This window comes from Cicer arietinum, chromosome 3 (assembly GCF_000331145.2).
Source record: "Cicer arietinum cultivar CDC Frontier isolate Library 1 chromosome 3, Cicar.CDCFrontier_v2.0, whole genome shotgun sequence".
Taxonomy (NCBI): domain Eukaryota; kingdom Viridiplantae; phylum Streptophyta; class Magnoliopsida; order Fabales; family Fabaceae; genus Cicer; species Cicer arietinum.
In genome coordinates, this window is record NC_021162.2 from 72,445,429 (window position 1) to 72,458,973 (window position 13,545).

The 13,545-nt window shown below is 31.2% G+C and overlaps 2 protein-coding genes across 4 annotated transcripts; one reads left to right on the forward strand and one right to left on the reverse strand.

The window, feature by feature from the left end:
* Nucleotides 1-5,038: 5,038 nt before the first annotated feature.
* LOC101503601 (BEL1-like homeodomain protein 1) lies at nt 5,039-10,328 on the forward strand. Of its 2 annotated transcripts, none has more exons than XM_004494194.4 (6): nt 5,039-5,259; nt 5,747-5,794; nt 6,234-7,078; nt 8,480-8,853; nt 8,949-9,009; nt 9,136-10,328. In XM_004494194.4, exons 3-6 carry the CDS (start codon nt 6,278-6,280, stop codon nt 9,958-9,960), a joined length of 2,061 nt encoding a protein of 686 aa, XP_004494251.1. In that variant the 5' UTR covers nt 5,039-5,259; nt 5,747-5,794; nt 6,234-6,277; the 3' UTR covers nt 9,961-10,328. The 2 variants fall into 2 exon arrangements, with proteins under 2 accessions (XP_004494251.1, XP_012569592.1); XM_012714138.3 differs by lacking the exon at nt 5,039-5,259 and adding an exon at nt 5,348-5,516.
* Nucleotides 10,329-11,356: 1,028 nt separating this feature from the next.
* Nucleotides 11,357-13,358, reverse strand: LOC101503925 (BTB/POZ domain-containing protein At3g05675). 2 transcript variants are annotated; one of them, XM_004494195.3, is made up of 3 exons: nt 13,292-13,358; nt 13,089-13,140; nt 11,357-12,985 (listed from the first exon to the last, which is right to left on the reverse strand). In XM_004494195.3, the coding sequence occupies exons 2-3, from the start codon at nt 13,098-13,100 to the stop codon at nt 11,672-11,674; spliced, it is 1,326 nt and encodes a 441-aa protein (XP_004494252.1). In that variant the 5' UTR covers nt 13,101-13,140; nt 13,292-13,358; the 3' UTR covers nt 11,357-11,671. The 2 variants fall into 2 exon arrangements, with proteins under 2 accessions (XP_004494252.1, XP_073222306.1); XM_073366205.1 differs by having other exon boundaries at nt 11,357-12,187; nt 12,332-12,985; nt 13,089-13,345.
* Between the last annotated feature and the right edge of the window lie 187 nt (nt 13,359-13,545).

Genomic DNA, 13,545 nt, shown 5'->3' on the forward strand with positions numbered 1-13,545 from the left:
AATAAAGCTCATTAAATTTAATATTTTTTTTATTCAAGAGATAAAATGAGTAACATAAACCACCGTCCCTAAATCCAAAAGATAAATTTGAACAATGTACCATTTTTATCCCCTTTACTTTTGTAATAATTAATGAGACACACACTCAATTAAGCTCATGCATATAAGTATGAGGACATTAATTTCCTTGAGAGAATGAAAATTTTATGTGAAAGCGAGAGAGAATCTTATTAGCATTTGAATCAAATATGAGAATAATTAAGAAGATCATTTTAATTAATTAGAAGTGTTACATTCAAGTTAATATCAAAAAAATTATAAATTGATAAAAAAAAAATTAAAAACTATACAAAACAGAATATTATTATATATATTTAGATTTTTTTTGTGAAAATCGTCCAAATCAGATTTCATATTCATTACTAAAAATGGAATCAAACCGCATATAATTTTTTTTATTAATATCAGATATTGTATTAAATTATTATTTATTATTTTTAGTTATTTTTTATTAATACTTATTTGTTTAATTTGATATATTTTTATTATTATTACGTATATTTCAAACACTATTAATAAATATTATTATGTAATATTAATTTTTAATAATATTATATATAATATATTGCTTCAAATTATTAATATTAATACTAAAATAATATATTATATATTGTAATTTAGATTAAATCAAATTTTTATTTAATTGTCGTCTAAATTGAACTACAACTAATTTCATTTTTAGATCGATGAATTTTTTCCTTACAGCGGGTCGAAATTACACCGCAAACAAGGTTAATTTTAATAAGTTCATGTGCCACTGTTTCCTCTTCCTAATTATTATAGAACTTAACAACAATGATATCAACCGCCACCCTTAGCATCGTTAAAGACTGTTTTCCAATCCATTCCTTGTGACCCATTGATGGTTCACAATTACAGTTGCATAGGAACCCTATTGCACACTTCACTGGGATTCCAACCGGATTCTTTCCATTTTTCATCTTTTTTATTTCTTTTTTTTCTCTATAATTTTTATCATATAAGTAAATATAAATGCCTACATTTTGAAAATATATATATAACATTAATTAGATATTCATACATCAAACTTATATTAATGAAGATTATCTCTACTCATCAACCAGCCTTATAGTTGCAACCAACTCCATTCATCTATTTCTGCACTACAGCTGTTTTAATAAATCAGAGTAACATTAGGTTAAACAGGAATAAGAAGAATTGAATTAGTGGTCATGTTATATTTCAAAATTTGTCCCTCATTTTGCCACTAATTCAATTTTTTTTATATATAACATGAGATTAAATTCTATTTTTAGATATGGCAGTGATCTTTGTAAAAAAATCTAACTTTTGATGATATTTAATTTAATTTTTTTTTTTATAATAATATATTTAAATTTTTCAAAAATAATATAAATTAACATGTTTAAATTGTATAAAATAATAATAAAATTTATGACTTAACAGAGAGTGAAAAATGGAATTTAATACTAATATCGCAACAAAATATATATTTAATTGAGTATGCCAATTTAAAAGACTTATAAAATTTATGATGTATCTCCTGCCCATTTAAATTAAATAGGCTTCTAAAGAAAACAAAATCATGTCAGTAAAATAAATAAATAAAAACAACAGGAAAAGAAGTACATTCAAGACGATCCAATTCAACTTGACCAAAGTTTGGTTTGTATTTGCTTATTTTGATCAGAGTCTGAACTAACTCGGCCATATCCAGTGATTTAGTTTAAGTAACAAGTTTATAATTCCAAACTAATCCGACTATATCCAGTTATTTAAATCAAGTAACAAGTTAATGATTTCAAAACCCTATTGACACAAAATTGTAAATTTAATTTGTTATTTCTGTTGATGTTGAAAATTTTTGTGAGCACAATCTAAAAGTTATTTAATTTACTTGAAGTGTTAAAATTTAATCTAAATCTTGAATAATTTTTATGGAGAGTAAATTAAATTTTTGTTATGGTTTAAAATACGTTTGTGTCTTTTTCATTTCCGTCTTTGTAATTTTTTTTCCATTTAAATCATATAAGTTTAATTTAGTTTTAAAATCATTTATGTCGTTAGTTGTTGTGGCAGTCTGACGCTAGTAGAAGAATAAATTAAATTATTAAAAGAATAAAATTAAGTAATTAAATTGATTAGATAATTAAAATGAAATTAAGTGATTCAAAAAAGAAATAAAGGAAAATTGAAGGGATTATATTTTAATCCCTCCATTCAAAATCACAAATAACTAAGTTTTGGGATCAGATTATCTCTTTATTTTTCTATCATTGTATCACTATTATCAAATCACCAACATTGAATCATCATCTTCAAATCAATACTGTTATTGTTGAAGCATTAACATAAACATTTTGCAAAGCTGATTTTGAATTTGTTCTATGTCAGAGTTGAACAAATCTAAGACCAATATCGAGTTCATCATCCCATACAAACAATTGAAAACTATAATGGTCTTCAAACAAAAACAAAAAGTTAAACATTAAACTAAGTTTGTTGCACACGAAGTAACACCATACTTATACGAAGAAGAAGCAGATAAAGATTAGAACATGTATCTAGTCCGCACAGATAAATAAATTAAACAGATAAAGATTACAACCAATAAATAAATAAATTCCTAAAAAAATAATAAGACAACAAAAATGTAATAATACATGACAAACAAATATAAACAACAAATAAATAAACCTTAAAAGAAGAAACGGACACTCGACCCCCCACAAACAAAGACATAAAATGAGGAACAAAAATTATCTTCAGCCTCTCCTTCGCAACCTTCTTTCCTTCAGTCGTATTTAGAATATGGTGATTTGATGTTGATAATATAATAAAGGTGATGCGATGATATAAAAAAGAGAAGAAAACCCTAATTACAAAGCTTATTTTTGAGTTTGAATGAAATAGTAAAACATAACAGCTCAATTTTCCTTAATTTTAATTTTTTAACTATTTAATTTATTGATCTGCTGTGTCACTCATCGATTTACCACATACATTTTTTTTATTAGATTAAATAATTTTAAAACTAAATTGAATTGATTTTGAATTAAAAAATACATAGACAGAAAAAACGTAAATTTACATAAACAAATAAAATATTTAAAGTTTTTTTATTATTTAAAATGTAACATGTCTCATAATCTAATGATTCACCTAGAACCAATCTATTAATCATCAAGTTGGAGTAATTTATGTCATTTTTTTTCTTTATTAAAATGAGTAATTAATCAAAATCGATCCGACTCAATCTGTCTACTCTCTAACTATCAATACTTCATAAACTCACCCTTTTAAAAAAACACATCATAATTCATAGTAAGTATTTTAATAAGTACATTAATAAAATTAATTTAGAAAAAAGTATAATAGTAATATTGTGAACATAAAAAAACAATAGTACACAGTAGTAAGTAGTAACTATCAAAGGGTTCTGACAAATGAATATTCACGAGTAAGTGATGAGCATAACCTTTTACTCTCGTTTTTATAGTGTCAGTTTGTTAGAGATCCAATGTGCTTTTACTAGGTGTGAAAAACTGATTAAGAACAAAAAGTTGAAACAAGTTTTGATGAAAGAATCCAAAGGATAATATATATATATATATGAAAATAAATTGACATTGATCTGAATGAGAATGACAGGTTGAGTATAAAAATCACCATATTAATAGAAACCATCTCACTATACTATATTAAATAGCGCCTACCATTGTATATTGCTTTCTTGATGGATAATAATACCCTAGCTACATGAAGAATGTCCCTCACTTCCAAATTTTTAGTCCTATTAACATCACTCGTCTAAAATTTGTCACTGTTCATTCTTACACAATAATAGTTACTGATGGTGATTGAAAACTTATTTTTTGGATATGTAGAAAATTGTCGTTGCATTTTTCAATTTCTTTTTAATTAATATTAAATTATACTATCACGTCTTTCCATGCAAATGATGGGATTACCTCAAACAACCTTCAAAGGGTTCATTTATTATTATTATTTATTAATTTATTACTTATTCAGTGGGGTATTTCCTTAATTGTATTTTTTTTCCTACTCTATGGTTATTCTATTTTATTTTCACACAAATGATAGTTAAGTAAGTTATCCTTTCGGTGTTGTCAAAAATTAATTAGTAGATAAGATTTTGAAATTAGGAGTTTTTTTAGGATAAGAAAACAAGAGAAAGAATAAGTAGAAATATTAATAATATAAGCAAATTTCTTGACCCACAATTTTTTAATTTTCATTGATCATTATGCTCTGCTGATGTCTGCAAGTATAATAGGTCTGATGCATGAGAGCCAAAGTGGGGACCACTTATTTAGGGGCTCATGAGTCATAATTCATATACACATCATACATGCACTTGCATGATTGGGACCCCTTGCTTTTGAAAAATAAACCCTCTTTTCCTTTTCTCTTTTTGAAATTTCACTTTTAATTCATTTATCTCTTTAATTCTATAGTACCATAGTAAATTTCAGTAAAACAAATATAAAATTAATAAGATTGGTGTACCAAAAAAACAAAAAGAGATAATCATTACAAAAAATATTATATACTTCTTCTATATATAATATTTTTTTTTCTTTCTGGTGGGAGTATATATATATATATAAAAGTGATAATATCAAAGGAAATAATTTGGACAAATATATTTAGAGTTATGAAAGCATTAAAGTTGGTGTTACGGTGGTTGGTTCTGTATTCCTTAGCAATTTAATTGCTTTATCTTCAAACTCAGGCATCCAACCACAAAAAATTCCCAAATAAGTTAATAAAGAAAAAAATAAAATGGAAAATTGAGAAAACGACAAAAAGATATTTAATGGAGAATTGAGCAATGAGATCCCTCCACCCGTTTTCTTGTCTATCATCATCTTAGCTACTTTTTAATTTTTTCTTTCTTTCTTTTTTTCTTATTAAACAAAAATAAATTAATTAAGCATTGTAGAAGGAGACGTTTCCTCGTTTTTCAGCTGTTTGTATCTTCTGACACACTTTGATTGCATTTTTTCATTATATATTTTTATTTTTATAGATTTCTCAGCACAACAAAACCTCTCTCTCTCTCTCTCTCACTCTTTTTCCTTCAAAAGTTCTCTGTTGCTCATCTAAGTTTTCTTATGCTTGGCTTGCATCAAATGATTTGAAAAGAAAAGGGTCAAATCAAATTAAGTTCTTCTCTACTCATCTTATTCACAGGTACAATTTTCTCATTAAAACAAAAAGAAAAAAGATAAATCTCACTCACTGAATCAACTAAACTTCATTGTTTCCACAAAATTCTCCTACCCCATAATTTATATATTTAAAAAATTGTTTTTTTCTTCAAAAAATGTGTAGATAATGAGATGAATAAAGATGGGTTTCTTTTTCCCAACTCTTTCTTTTTTTTCTTTCTGAGTTTGGGTTGAAAATTGCAGAGATTTGAGTCTGACATAGAGGTTTTCTCTTAATTTGTAAGTGGTGAACTTAATTCCAAATATAGTTATATAGATTCCATATACATGTTGACATGTGAGTTTGATTCATCTAATATACATATATCTTCCTTTTGATTTGATGTGTTCTTATTTCTAAGTATATTATTTTGGTAGTTGAGACTAACTGTGCGTGCGTGTGCTTTGTCTATGTTTAATTCTCTGTATCCAAAATCTATTCTAATTGAAAATTCTTCTTTCCTTTGCAGTTACAAAGATCATGATACACGTGCACCCTCCAATATCATTCACACAAGGTATATATACATAATATATCATTTCGTATAAACTATATAATATATAATTATCTCCTTTTCTTTCTTGTCTCAATCTATATCTTTCTTTCCATCACTATTTTTTATATATCTCTTCTCTTTCTTTATTTGTTTCATCTCTTCTTCCAATTTTGAACTTTTCATGAAAAACCATGCACAAAAAAGAAACCAATATATTCAGATTCATCATCAATTATTGGGAGTTTAGTTGTTTAATGAGTTGATCCACAAATTACATACTCAGATTTATCGTACGGTGTTAGTTGTATACACAATTGCATGTGTTTTTGAGCTACTTGTTTTTTTTTTTTTTTTTTTTATGTTGTGTTGGAAACATGTGGTTGTGTTGTGTTGGATGTGAAATATGAAAGGTTATTGTAACTAATTATTAACGTACTTGTTTCTCTTTTCATCTTTTCAGTGAAGTAACAAAAACAAAAACATATTTTTACTCAAAAATAACCGATGGCGACGTACTTTCATGGTAATAATAATTCCGACCAAAGTGGCGGCGCCGACGGACTCCAAACACTTGTTCTAATGAATCCAACCTATATTCAATATTCCGACACTACACAACAACCACCACCACCATCTCACTCCTCCACGGGTAACCTTGTTTTTCTCAACTCCACAACCACCAACAACAACTCCTATTCACCTCACGCGCCGCCTTCTCACACTCAACAATTCGTCGGCATCCCTCTCACAACAAATTCACAAGACATCAACAACCAACACTCTATTCACGCGCACCATGACGTTCCTTCCTTGCATGGCTTCCTCCCCCACATGCAGTACAATCAGTGGAACTCAATTGACACCAACGCGGCGGCGCGTGAAACACCACGCGCTCAGCAAGGATTGTCTTTAACCTTATCTTCACAGCCAGCAAGGTTCGTTTCTTTTCGGGAGGGTGGTGCTATGCCTGGTGGTGGGTCGCCTTCACCGTCGCCGGGTTCGGGTGTTACTAATAATAATAATGGCGGCAGCAATTCAGGGATTCATAGTGTGGTGGTGAGTTCGAAGTATTTGAGAGCTGCACATGAGCTTCTAGAAGAGGTTGTGAATGTGAATAGTGGAATTGAATTGGGAAAGAAGAGTGTTGGTAGAGAGAAGAACAAGGTGATTGGAGAGTCATCGGGAGGAGATGGATCAATTATTGGTGGTGGTGAGGGAAGTGGGAAGCGTAGCATTGAGCTATCAACATCTGAAAGACAAGAAATTCAGATGAAAAAAGCAAAGCTAATCAACATGCTTGATGAGGTATTATAATTAATCTCTTCACTTTACTAACATCATTTTTGTTATTTGCACGAGTTAATAATTAGTTAAGACTATGGCATTATTTCTTTCTTTTGTTTTTGTTTTTGTTTTTATGTCTTATACTATGGCATTATTTCTATGTGGAGCAAGAATGGTTACACGTATCATGCTTTCATTGATTTATCATGCAATGGGATGATTGAAAATTAAGTGCTACTAAAATCATCTCCAATGCAATTTTTCTTATTTGAGTATTTAAGTGGATTTCATCACTTGTCCACACATCACTCTCTCTCTTTTATTTTTCCAATTTCTTTTTCATGGGAAATGTTATTATTTTAATTAGTACTCTTGATGTCTTAATATACTTAAAAAGTTAAATATAAATAATTTTTTACTTATAAATTTTTATGTTGTGATGTGAATAAAACCTTAATCCTTGATTACTCTATTCCTTAACTATGTTATTTCAACTTTAAGCCAATCTTGTATCACATATATAAGGTTATTATATCCCACAAATCAATTCCGTCGATATAACTTTAGTATGATAACTCGATCAACATCTAATTCGGTACCTCAAATGGAGGCTCAATTTGATGGATACATAATTCATACTTAATCTCAAGAATACCTATAGAGATAACATATCTCTTATCTTCATCGAGTATCAACAATGATATTTGTATTTCTATAACTTTTCTATATATTCAACATTTCATTTTCTTTTTCTTTCTAATTCTTTTCACATCACCAACATATTATCACATCACTCTTTTTATTTCTATGTCTCTTAAGGTATACACAAGATGTATGGGTGTACTATCAATATTTTTTCTATAGCATTTATGGATTATAATTGGGACAAAGTCTGAAGGGACCATTAATAGTTAAAAATTGTATAAAATTTCAATGATAACAAACATATTTCATACAAGTAGAAGTTTATGATTCTCTCCATTTTCAAAGTTGAGAAAATGACTTTCGAATATGTATCGATCCATCAAATTAAACTCGTCTTATTGACATCAATTAGGTCATTGTTTCAAATGTAAAGATGGAGATTGTCGTGAACTTCTACTTTTCAAAAATATTGTCAATCGTTGTTAAAATTTCGAGTAATTTTTAAACAATAGTCCATATTAGACCATGTGTAGTGGTTGTCCTCGAAAGAACTCAATTATAAATTATAATTGGATATTGGGTTATTAGTGATATTAATTTAGTATATTTTTTGGAGGTGGTTCTTGATGTTCTCCTGTACTAACATACTTATAGACACTTTTGTTGCTGTGTACTTTGGTTGATGATAATCTCTACATATTGATATAAATTATTGTGTGAATTGAGTGTGATGTAATCTTAGTGGTTAAAGATTTGGAGTAATTGATTTGATTGAAGGTGGAACAAAGGTACAGACAGTACCACCATCAAATGGAGGTTGTGGTTTCATCATTCGAACAAGTTGCAGGGATTGGTTCCGCAAGGACATACACTGCCCTTGCACTACAAACAATCTCCAAGCAATTTAGGTGTTTGAAAGATGCCATAGCTGGACAAATTCGTGCTACAAATAAGAGTTTGGGAGAAGATGATTGCTTTGGAGTTAAAATTGAAGGTTCAAGGCTTAAATATGTAGATCATCAATTACGTCAACAACGTGCTCTTCAACAGTTGGGAATGATCCAGCATAATGCTTGGAGACCCCAAAGAGGATTGCCTGAAAGATCTGTTTCTGTTCTTCGCGCTTGGCTCTTTGAACACTTCCTTCACCCGTAAGGAACACTTGTTTATATTTTGTTATAGAGGGAGTATAATGTATATTTCAATAATGAATTCTATGCTCATATATTACTGAATTTGGTTTCAGTTATCCCAAGGATTCAGATAAGCTCATGCTTGCAAAACAAACAGGACTTACTAGGAGTCAGGTAATCAATAGCTCTTAATGCATTCATCTTATGAACAATTTTTCTTCTTATTTTGGAACTTTTAAAATGTTAATAAAATTTGGTTGAATTAGTTACTTTATGTGACTAATATTGTATCTAATACAGGTTTCAAATTGGTTTATAAATGCTCGAGTTCGGCTTTGGAAGCCCATGGTGGAAGAGATGTACTTAGAGGAGATGAAGGAGAATGAACTAAATGGGTCAGAGGATAAATCAAGCAAGAGCAATGAAGATTCCTCTATGAAAATAGCTTCACCTCAAGACAAAGTTCTTACTTCTGAAACAGATGTTAAAGGTTACAATTCCACACAAGAAGTTTCCATAAGCCAAGACACTAGTCCAATAATTTCAGTTTCTAAAAGACAACAAACATCACCACTTGGTGGAAATGTTAGAAACCAATCAGGATTCAGCTTCATTGGGTCATCAGAACTAGAAGGAATAGCACAAGGAAGTCCTAAAAAATCAAGGAACCATGAACTTATGCATTCTTCAAATAGTTTCCCTTTAGTTAACATGGATGTTAAACACAATGAGGGAAATAATGAGGAAATTTCAATGAAATTTGGTGATGAGAGGCATAGTAGAGATGGTTATTCTTTTATGGGAAACCAAACAAACTTCATTGGTGGATTTGGACAATACCCAATTGGTGATATTGGTAGGTTTGACTCAGAACAATTCACAACACCAAGGTTTTCAAGTAATGGTGTTTCACTCACTCTTGGTCTTGATTCAATACAAGGAACTCATCAAACATTTCTACCAAACCAAAACATTCAACTAGGAAGAAGCCTTGACATAAGTGAACAAAATGAGTTTGGTTCCATAAACACTTCTTCTCCTCATTCTACAGGTCCTTTTGAGAGTATCAACATGCAAAACCCAAAAAGGTTTGCTGCACAGTTGTTACCAGACTTTGTGTCCTAAAAATAAAGACATTTGAAGGGGTGAGCAATGTGGTTGGTTGCACACTAGCAGCACTCACTGTTTCTGGCTTGCTCAAATTTCTTTCTTTTTATCTCTGTATGATGACAGGGAGTATTGAAAAATTGTAGTGTAAAGAGAAAGAAGGAATTTTACTTTAGTATAGGTTTATACCCTACATAGAACCATTTGAATTCTTAGATTTATAGCTTAGGATTTGATGGTATATGGTTGAGGTTGTATATTATTTTTGTAAGTTCTATAGGTGGGATGAGATAGATATGGGTTGATGGTGATGTCATAAATTTTTATTTGGTAAAGATACAAATATATCTTTGAATTGGGAATATATGTTGTGGTGTTGTGCAATATCCTCTGCTGTCTATTGAAGAAATAAGAACCAATTAATTGCCATTTACATTTTTAAGAACTATCAGCCTGTTGTAGTGGCTAATTGGGGATGAAGATACAAGAATATAAATGAAAATAAATAATTGAACTATTTGTATTTACAAGGAGAAGGCTACAAATATATACAGTCGAAGATTACGTTTTGAATAATAGAACTATGAGCCTACAAATTGTCCCATGGCAGTGCTCAGCAGTGCGCCATTTGTTTGAGACATTGCAATGTCCTTCAATTTGGCTCGTTGTTTTGCGACATACCTTCATAAAAACTGATATATTATTGCGGAAACGTTTGTGTCATACAGTTTTACATATACTAAGCTTGCGGTAGTGACATGCATGTTGCAAAAGTGTAGCTCAGTTTTAATCTCACACGAATGGGTTAAGCTATACAATATTCATTATGAGGTTGCAAGTTAAGTTAAGAACATAAAAACATACAAGCTCCACTCAACTGCATTTTGGGGATAGTGAAGAAAGTCGACCTATAGGGGTTAAGTTACTATTTATAAATGAAGGAGTAACACACTTTCTCATACGTACAGCTTCTTAATGTTTTTCTACCAGAAACGTCTTATTGATATCCACCCTCTTTCTCTGCTATATACAGAAGCAATTCAACAACTTTACTAAAGTTCCAAAAAATACTTCGGGTCATGCCAGCTACATAAATTATCTTGCATGTTACTTTACATTGTGACACAAATTTAAACTTCTTTCTTAGCAATTCAAAAACTTTGCACCACTATCTCACACAAGCAAATATCAGCTTCTATTTTATCTTTAACCTTCATATGATGCTCATTAGAACCAAGGAAAGTGTTTCTTTGATTTGTAGTTTCACCTTTCTCCATACCTGTCAAAAGTAAAGTTGAACTGTCTTTTTTAGATGTAAATAATAAACACCATAGGACATCATTCGTATGCATAATTTTGTGTTGGGCAGTTAGCAAACCATGCAACACTCTCCTATTCGAGCGACATCTCCATGTAATTCAAATAGCCCAAGCAAATTCATCAATTAGTATAAGTCAGCTATGCATTCTTTTGCTTACCGCCTTTCTCTGAAATCAATCATTTCAAAAATACATTCTTTACGGTTCACAGTTAGAACTACAATTTTTTGCATACTCTTCAAAGCAATTTACATTGATTTAATGTGAATGGAGAAAATTTAATTTAGACGCCTCTACAAAAATACTCCATTCACGTGCAAAAAAGAGACGCTGTTCTCTTTTAAATGCCTTCACTAGGCAGGAATTTTAGATTGCTACTCTAATCTTAAGGAACAGAATTTGGGAATGCATCAAATTGAGTGTGTGATGACATCCTCTTCCTCTAGCAATGATAGTCTTCTCCTAGCAACCTTTGACCTGTAACACCATACTTCAAATGCCTCGGTTAGGTCTGGATACCGGATATGCTCATTTCCTAACCATTCTGTCAAAAGCTCTGCCTGATCCCCTGATGGCAACGCAAGAATGATAGAGACAAACGAGGATTCAAGGGATTGCCACATTTCACCGTCCATTTTAAGCAACACAGCACTCTCACAGTTCATCATGGTGGAATCAATCATTGGTTTTGCAACCCTCACAAATGGAAGCCACATTTTCAAAACCTGAAGACGTTTTGCAGTTGGTAATATAACAGTACCATAAGCAATTGCCTCTAAAACCTTTGATGCTACCTCAATGGCTCTCAACTTTATCTCAACGACTTCAGTTGTAGAACCTCCTTGTTCAAGTACTTTGACAATCTTTTCTGATGCATCAAACCAACATTCAACAAAATCTCTCATTATTTCCAACTTACTCAATATCTGACAAACCCAAGACAAATCAGTCAAATAGGATTGAAACAGCGGGATGTTCCCTGCCTCAGAAAGTGATTCTGTGGAACCACAGAATAAATGTATCAATGAGTTGTTAAACCCGGAAAATAGTCTGTTTACACATTGTTTTACCTCAAGTTTAATTTCATCATCAGCGATCAACAAAGGGGCATCATCGTCCTCAGTTAGCATGTACTCAAGTTGCTCTTGTGCAGAAGATTTGAGATCATTCATCGACGGTGGAGGGGACGAAGTAGCAAAGCGGATGGCTGAGAGAAAGATGTTTTTGATAGCGGACTGGTTAACGGGTTGAAGTCTAGCTAGGATAGGCTCTGCTTGTAAACCCATGGGAGGTACAATTTTCAATATCTCCTCCTCTTCAGTCTCTTCCCATGTAACTGCTTCTAAGTAATTGACAGAAGCAGCAACAATTTTGGGGCATTGGAGGTGAACAGCGACTTGGAGAATGCCCAAGGCATTTGTAACACCATGCCAGAAATCATCGAGCGAAGCATCAATGACAATGTAGAGAAGGCGAATAAAATTAACATGGTAATCAAAATCTGATTCTTGGCAATAAATATCAACACAGTTGCGTGAACCTAGGATCTGACATGTTGGCCAGTTATCAGAAAGACGGTCAGCAAAATACTTGCAATTTTTCACAAGTATCTCGGAGTGACAGTAAAGCCAATCATCTCGACCTTCCTGAGTGCGTAGCCTCACCACAACATCGCTACTTGATCGATCACCAATTACACAGGTAACATCCTTATCTTCTTTATCCTTGATTAAAAAGGATAATAATATAATTACTAATTACTAATTACTAATTACTAATTAGAGAGAGTCTAAGACCATAAATATAGGAGTGGAAAAGGAAACTTACAGTAGGGTCCATTGAAATCAAGATGAAGCAAAAGTAGTAGACATGAGAAAACCTGAAATTAGAAAAGAAGAATTAGAGTTAGTTGAAGAGAAAGGGAAAAGCGAATGGATCTTGGAGAGGTTAGGTTAGATGGAAGTATGAAATGCAGTTGAAGGAAAGATGGTTAGAGAATAGAGTGAGTGGAAGAAGAAGAAAGAGGAAACCCTGAGACTGAGGGAGTCACTGAGGATGAAAGGTAGCTAACCGATCCTATATTGGAAACCCATTTGCTATTTATATTTATTATTATTTATTATTATTATTTGCCAACTTGTTGCCATACATAATCCTAGATAATCCCTCAATTCATTACCACCTCGACTTGTTTCGTTGCACTCAATTTCTTTTTTTTTAATTCAAAGATAACATTTATTATTGTGTGAGATAAAATTAACTAAAACACCTGCACTCAAATGCT

What these genes read in the sequence shown, in the direction of transcription:
- LOC101503601 (XM_004494194.4), top strand. Translation starts at nt 6,278, where the DNA reads ATGGCGACGTACTTTCATGGTAATAATAATTCCGACCAAAGTGGCGGC. An exon ending in TAATCAACATGCTTGATGAG is followed by an intron (nt 7,079 to 8,479) that starts GTATTATAATTA and finishes ATTTGATTGAAG; the next exon opens with GTGGAACAAAGGTACAGACA. An exon ending in TTTGAACACTTCCTTCACCC is followed by an intron (nt 8,854 to 8,948) that starts GTAAGGAACACT and finishes ATTTGGTTTCAG; the next exon opens with TTATCCCAAGGATTCAGATA.